At 44.6% G+C, this 7,494-nt stretch overlaps 1 protein-coding gene across 1 annotated transcript in view; it reads left to right on the top strand.

Annotated features, from left to right (window-relative positions):
• Position 1: 1 nt before the first annotated feature.
• LOC113950977 (serine/threonine-protein kinase TNNI3K) overlaps positions 2-7,494 on the top strand; it is a gene marked incomplete at its 5' end in the record, with an annotated part of 43,298 nt that continues 35,805 nt past the window's right edge. Inside the window, 3 exons of the mRNA XM_027651433.1 lie at positions 2-23; positions 133-300; positions 1,312-1,404. Of these exons, the coding sequence (XP_027507234.1) occupies positions 2-23; positions 133-300; positions 1,312-1,404 (283 nt within the window). The remainder of the gene's footprint in view (positions 24-132; positions 301-1,311; positions 1,405-7,494) is intronic.

Below are 7,494 nucleotides of genomic sequence, written 5' to 3'. Positions count from 1 at the left end.
GGCGCGGTTCGCGGCGCTGCGAGGTGGGATGGGCGGGCGGGGGGCGGCGGGTCCGGCCCGCGGGGCTGCTGAGCGCTCGGGGCCGGGGCGCGGCCGTGCCCCGGCGCTGTCTGAGCGGGGCCGCTCCCGCAGGCGCGGCCGCCCGGCCCGGCGAGCTCTGGGACGTGGTGGTGCTGACGGCGGCGGACGCGGCGCAGGCGGGCGCGTTCCGGGAGCAGCTGGCGGAGAAGCTGCGCCGGGGGGAGCTGCCGAGGGGCGTCCGGTACCACGTGTGCCCCGACCCGCCGGGGCCCAGGATCGGTGCGTGCGGCTGGCCCAGGGCCGGGGCCGCGGGGGCGAGGACTGCGAGCGCCGGCCGCACCGCTCCTCATCTCCCTGCGGCTCCGCCTCACGGGGGGGGGGCGGGCAGGGCAGGGGATCGGGCCCGGGAAGAGCTCGGGGGGCCCGGGAAGAGCTCGGGGGGGTCCGGGTAGGGTTCGGTGCGGCCGTAACGGGCGGAAGGGTCCGTGGCAGGAGCCAGCCTGGGGCTCCATCGTGGTGCTTGTGAATGGGCGTGTTGGTGATACTGTACAGCTCCTCAAAGTGTGTCCAATGAATATAGAATAGCACTGGCTCGTGTGTTTTAGAAATTCATAGTTAATCTGATTGCTTAAACAGTTTGATTATATTTTAATATATTACCCAGTGGGCAGCAAAACTCTAGAAGAAACTAGCCTGACTGCCCATAATACCATCCTGTGATTCTTAATTCCTGTTCCCTTTGATGTACAAAATAACTAATATCAGTATTATTTGCAGTGTAGAGTAATAGGCAGAGATTAATTCTCAGAAATCTGGCAGCTTTAAGTTGTAAGAGCGTAAAAAATATCCCAAACCATTTCCTTGTATCACAAACCTTCCTTATTTCCTTACTGTAAATGTCAGAAGTACTTCTGAACACCGCCTTGTAGCCACTAATGAGCTTTTGTGTGACCTGTTTCCTACAGGAGCTGTTTTTTATGGCTGGGTTATGGCCTGTTCAATTGCTTAAATGTTTCAAATGTTTGGCCTGTGCAGAGGTGACTGGGAGAGAAAAACAGAGTTTTCCCAAGAGCTGTCTGCTCAGGGTGCTCTGCCCTGGGAGAGCACAGGCTTCCAGAGGAACTGTCCATCAGCTTCTGTGCATGATCTTAACAACCACAATAGGGTAGAAAGACTGTCCCATCAGTGGTGGTGTGGGAGGTTTTTTCAGTTGGACACCAGTGCACCTCACCTGTCAGAGCAGGTGTTATTGAAGCTCTTCTCACAGATACTAAAATACTTCTTCTTTAGGAAATGGTGGATCAACTCTTCATGTTCTTCAGTACTTGGAAGATCTGTATGGTGATCAGTGGGCTTCCTTCACTGTGCTGCTAATACATTCTGGTAAATTCAGTTTTACATTTCTTACTCTAAAATTGTACCCTTTTTTTTCCCTTCCTTAAAGTGATATGATGACAGAGGAGTCAGAGTTCTGAAATATAGTTCCCTCAGAAAAGTCACCCCAATGTGTGTGATCATTTGAAATTAGGTTGGTGCTTAGGAGATGTTACTGTCACTTCAGCATTTTTTCTCAGCACTCAAGTCATTCAATCAAACAGTGAGAAAGACATGTATTTCAGAGTGTGATTTAAGTTCCTGCCTTGAAATACCCGTTTAAGGAATATGGCCCTCTCAGGGTGGGGGGGACCTCAGGCTCCTTATACCTTTGGGCAGGCTGAGTACTTGCCTTCTTATCCAGTTAGTGAGGACACTTCCAGAAGTGGAAGAACATCAGTTCTGTAGAGGAGAAAGAAACCAGGTGATAAGTTTCCTGACCAAACCTCTGCTTGTTTGACTCATCTGGACTAAAATTCCCATCAGAAGTGTTGGGGTCCTCCTCTTTTCCAACCAAAAAGTGGGCGTAATTTGCTTTCAACACTTCAGCAACAGGCAGCTCTGAAACAAACTAAAGATAACAAAATCAACCACAATTTTAATATGAGCTATTCAAGGCAGGCTGGGTTTTGGCCGTAAGGTCAAATCTGCTTTGGGAAATGTTTGAAGAATGATTGATTTCTTCACATCTGTCATTCTTTAAGGAATACTTGGTATGTGACCAAGCGGAGGGGTTTTTAGTGCCTATGTGTACCTGTGAAATAGCTGTATAGGTTTAGTTTTTTGCTTACTTGCATACAGTGTCTTTGTGTAACTAAAATTCTCTTTCTCTTCCAGGTGGTTACAGCCAGCGTTTGCCAAGTGCAAGCGCCCTGGGGAAGATCTTCACGGCCCTGCCTTTTGGCGATCCCGTTTACCAGATGCTGGAGCTGAAGCTGGCCATGTACATCGACTTCCCCCGTCACATGAAACCAGGAATCCTCGTCACGTGTTCGGATGACATAGAGCTGTACAGCACTGAAGTGACAGAAACTATCACGTTGGATAAACCTGGGTTTACCGCATTGGCTCACCCCTCAGATTTGGCAGTCGGGACCACTCATGGGGTGTTTGTCTTAGATCCGTCCAGTTTTTCAGGAAAAGGAGGACTGGAATATGCATCTTGCCATCGTTTCCTGCACAAGCCTGACATGGGGATGATGCGGCAGAGTGGTGCAGTGTGCGTGAGGGGGCATTGCTCCTCTGGGAACCACGGTGACTCAGGAATGGCCTCGGAGTGTGTGTACACAGACAGCATATTCTACATGGATCACCTCACTGCAAAGCAGCTACTGATGTTCTATAAGCAGATGGGCACACTTTGCTATGAAATAGATGCATATGGTGACTTCCTCCAGGCCCTGGGACCCGGAGCCACTTCAGATTATATCAAAAACATGAGTAATGTCACCAGGGAGGACTTGGGGTTGGTGGAAGTGCGGCAGCGGTTATACTCCCTCCTGCGAGGAACTGCCCTCAATGTCATAGTCCTCAACAACTCCCAGTTCTACCACATTGGAACTACTCAGGAGTATTTGTTTCATTTTACTGCTGAGAGCAAACTGAGATTTGAGCTTGACTTGCTGCCTGTGGCTTTTAGCATCTTTCCTGACACAGCCAAGACCTCAGATCAGTCAAGCGTCATCCAGAGCGTCCTTGAGCCCAGATGTGTGATAGGGCCTGGGTCTGTCATTGAATACTCCAGAATTGGGCCTGAGGTCTCAGTAGGGAAGAGCAGCATTGTTAGTGGGTCCTACATAAGTTTCAGTGTAGACATACCCTCACACTGCTTCCTGAGTTCAGTAACTGTGAAAATTAATGATCTAGTCGAGTATGTCACCATGGTGTTCGGTGTAGGAGACGACTTGAAGAAGACTGTGAAATTGCTGTCGGATATTCGCTCGCTCCAGTTTTTTGGAGCCAGCTTAGCAAAATGCCTGGACCTCTGGAGCGTAGAGGCTTCGGACCAGCTCTTCTCCAGCGGGAACACACGTTTGGGGCTGTGGACTGCAAGGATTTTCCCTGTTTGTTCTACTCTAAGTGAATCTGTTAGGATGTCGCTGAAGATGTTGAATTCTGTGCAGCACATGTCACCTTTTAAACTGAGTGGCTTTCGGCTCTTGTCTATTGAAGAAATGCTCGCCTACAAAGATGTAGAAGGCATGCTGAAGTTTAGGAAGCAAATTTATGATGAAGTCTGTCTACAAAGACAAAAAGAAAAGTCTGATTGTAGAATGAACTGTACTTGAACAAATCTGTTTTCATTTGTGGGTGATTGATTACTTCACAGCTTATAAGAATCCTGAGGAAAAAGTACACAGATCTTTTCTCTGATCTCACTGAAGTAATAATAAAGAAATTACATTAACGGTGTTGTTGTAGCATAAAATTAATAATGCAGCAAATGCAGATAAACTTCTTTTGATGAAAGTAGTGAAATATTTCAGATCTGAAAGCACTAATTGGTGACTTTCATGGAGTACATGTTATTATGTCTTGTAGTTTTTGTCAGTAAGAATATGATACAGAACAAATTAATTAGAAATTTGACTGAAAGCTGCTTTAAAAGCTTTTAAAGGGTAGAACATTAGCTCCAGCAAAATGGAATAATACAACAATAACTTATGTGTCTCTCTTTTTGTGCTGCCTTTTTGCAATACAATTTCAATTAGGTAGAGGTAAAAATTATTAAAAATGCTTTTAATTCAAGACATCTTGTCTTAAGTATTAATATTTTTTTCTCTTTTATTTTGTAATTTTTCCTATCTTTTCCTGTTTTTCATCAGAGGAAAAAGATTGGCATGAGAGATCATTCTCTCTCTACTGACTCATATTACTGGGTCAGCACCTGTCATCAAGACATACTGATTTATTTTTTTTACTGGTAGTTGTTTGGATGCTGGCAGTGGGGTTAGACAGCTGCCAGCTTTTTGTTACCACAGATTGACTGATGTGTGCCACATGAAAACCTGCATTTTATATTTCTCTAAACTGAACCATGAGAGGCCTTGGAGTGAGGGTTGACCCTCCTGCAGGGCGCTGCAGCAGACATGGGACAGGTTCACATTTGTGAGCATTGTGTCCTCAGAGAAACACACAGTGTCCATTCCTTCTTCCCCTTCTCCACTCTCTGCTAATAAAGATATTAATAAAGTCCTTTTGTTTCTAGTTTAGGTGCTCGAGATCCAGCTCCAAACAGATAAATCTGCTATTTCTAAAAATATTTTGTGCAGTATAAGTGTTATTTGACTGCAAACACGATGCATCTTTTTCTCTTGCATTTATGTGTGGATCTTCATATTTTATTTAATGTTTCATGATGACAGCGTTTATGTCCCTGCTGACTGAATTCCCAAATGGCACCTTTTTTATGCCATCTACAAGGCAGCAGTGTTAACATCTCCTGAGCATTACCCACCCTGCTTTAACCTGCACCAGGTTTCTTCCATCTTGATAAAGAAACCTCCCAAGAGACACAGTATTTTTCCTGAGGATTTCTTCTGGGCAAGAAGCTAGATGGGCAAATGAGCTAGATGTAGAGGTTGGGAACTGCTGGGGTTGACTTCAAAGAAATAAGAAGAATTTCTGAGCAAACAGAGGTTCTAAAAGTCATTATGAAATAGGGAAACAATGGAAACAGCAATAGGCTTGGGAACACTCGGGTCTAAGATAAATGCATAAAGTCACAAAGTAAAAATAGTCATAGAGCATGGAACTGTGGTTTGCATGTCATCTGTTTGCATGATCTATTCATCTGTTGTTACACAAAACATTTTAGGAGAAACAAATGTTTGACACAGACATTGCACCTTGAGTTGGAGAACAAACTTTGCTCTGCACAGGCTTCCCTGAGGGTTGTGCCGTGCTGCCAGGAGAGCTCTCTGGGTTTTTAGTAACAGCAAAATGCATCCTTTTAACGTGATTATCCACTTTAACTGTTACAGCTGCATTTGTTCTGAATTCCCTAAGCACCGCGCATTGATTTCATTAGCGAAAGCAATCTGGATATAAATAGGAAATGGATTTGCTTCTGGTGCATAAGCATTGGGAAAAGCAAATGAGGAAAAGCACAGTGACTGAACAGCTTTTGGAAAAGGTTGAGTTAGGCTGGGCCAGCAGCAGCTGCTGTGGTTTAGGGAGCAGTGTGCATTCCAAGATAAAAAAAATCACAGGAGTCTTATCCTGGTGGTAGCTGTGGACTAGTACAGCTGGCCCCAGGGCCAGTGGGTGTCCCAGGCTCTGCCAGCCCACTGAGGGCGCAGGGGAGAGGCACCACTTGGGGCGTTTCAGGTCTCCTCTCCTGGTGAGCTGAGCTTTTTGTGCAAAGCTGTGAAGCAAGTGATGTCCAGCCCCAAGAACAGCTCAGAGCAGGGTATCGGGAATCACCTACTGGGAAATGAAACATTCAGATCTCGAGGCAAAGGTTTTAAAAATTTACCAGGTAAGAAATGTTGCACTGCTTTAAGTCTTTATGCATTTTGATCAATATTAGACCTGGATAATGTCAGCAGGCTTAATGGATTTACTCCACAGGCATTGAAATATCTGGATTTGTACCATTTTTCATTTTTAAATTGCAATTAAGTGTAACGTAAAACATTATGAAAATCATTACAGATTATATTTTATTTATACAGAGCTATAATAATTATTTTTCCAGGTGTTTTTGTCTCACACAGGGCTCTGTCTGTACGTGTTCACACACATTCTTGGACTCCACACTTGACAATAAACACTTTTACATGTATCAGCTTCCACTAATTTCTGCTGAGCCACAGGTAGCATATATTTGCCCATTACATTTCTAATGCATCTGTCATCCTTGGTGGTCTTATTCTCAATAAAATGATCATTGTGGAGTTGGATATTAGAAAATTTATGGAACTGTTTGGAGGAAATGCTACGGAGAGCAACTGGTTCTGTTGAGTTTCCTATATCAGCCTCATTCCAAAATCCAAGAGCCTGAATGAATCCCCTGCTTAATGGAACTCTTTCCTGTATGTCCCCATTCCTGGAGGGATTTAAAAGCCATTTGGATGTGACACTTGGGGACATGGGTTAGTGATGGCCTTGGTAGTGCTGGGGGAATGGTTGGACTCTATGGTCTCAGAGGGCTTTTCCAGCCCAAACGATTCTGTGATCCTGCAATTCTTTGTAGCTCTCTATGAAGTGTGTACGTTTTTACATATAACAAATTGCAGTACTTACAGCAAGGACTGTGTTATAGTGTGATCAAACTCTTATTAAAATCAAAAAGCTTGCAGACCAGACCCTTCCTGACAATAATAATCTGTGTCTGGTGTACTAAATCCATATATGTATTTTATCCATATTGTATTTACAACTCCAGGTAATGTTTGTATTCCACAGTCTGCTGTTAATGTAGATGACAACAATTTTCTCATGCAACCAGCTGGGATAAACATGTCCCAAGGAAACTGAGAGACTTGTGCAAGGCCACCCAGTAAACCTTGACAGCAAGATCATAGTAATTTTTGCTTGCTGTTTTCCACTACTGGGTTCTGGAAACAAGACCATCATGGCATCCTGGCCCATGATTTTCTTCCAGTCTGAGTAATGAAGGATGCAGCGCTGACAGTGCTAGGTAGGCAGGACCTTCTGAGGACAGGATTCATCTACTGAAACCTGGAGCTTGATTTTGATTAAGCCTCAATGAGTTTCCCAGATGGATGCAGTGTTGTTATAATCCTCTAGATCATTGCCTGGCTCCATCTATCCCAAAATTCAACTCAGCCTTCTACAGTCTCAAACAAAGCAAGATGAGTGGTTAATGATTTTATTCATGTCAGCTTGCTTTATTTAATTAGATTTTCTGTGTAGTGCAATAATAGGGCTCATAATGAACAATGTTGCAGTAATTTCCCTGAATGCTTTGAGCATGCGCCATGGTGAGCAGAGGTTTGGCCCTGCTGTCTGAAATCTGAAGGGTTGTTTCAGTGACCTTTGGGGCAGGAAACTGAAATCTGAGAAACTGGGCACTTAAAAAAGAGCATAAGGGAAGGCAGCAGAAATAAAAATGAACAGCTGAGAGGAATCTGT

The sequence above is a fragment of the Corapipo altera genome, unplaced genomic scaffold, assembly GCF_003945725.1.
Source record: "Corapipo altera isolate COAL_440 unplaced genomic scaffold, ASM394572v1 57, whole genome shotgun sequence".
NCBI lineage: Eukaryota > Metazoa > Chordata > Aves > Passeriformes > Pipridae > Corapipo > Corapipo altera.
This window is presented reverse-complemented; position numbering and strand designations above follow the sequence as displayed.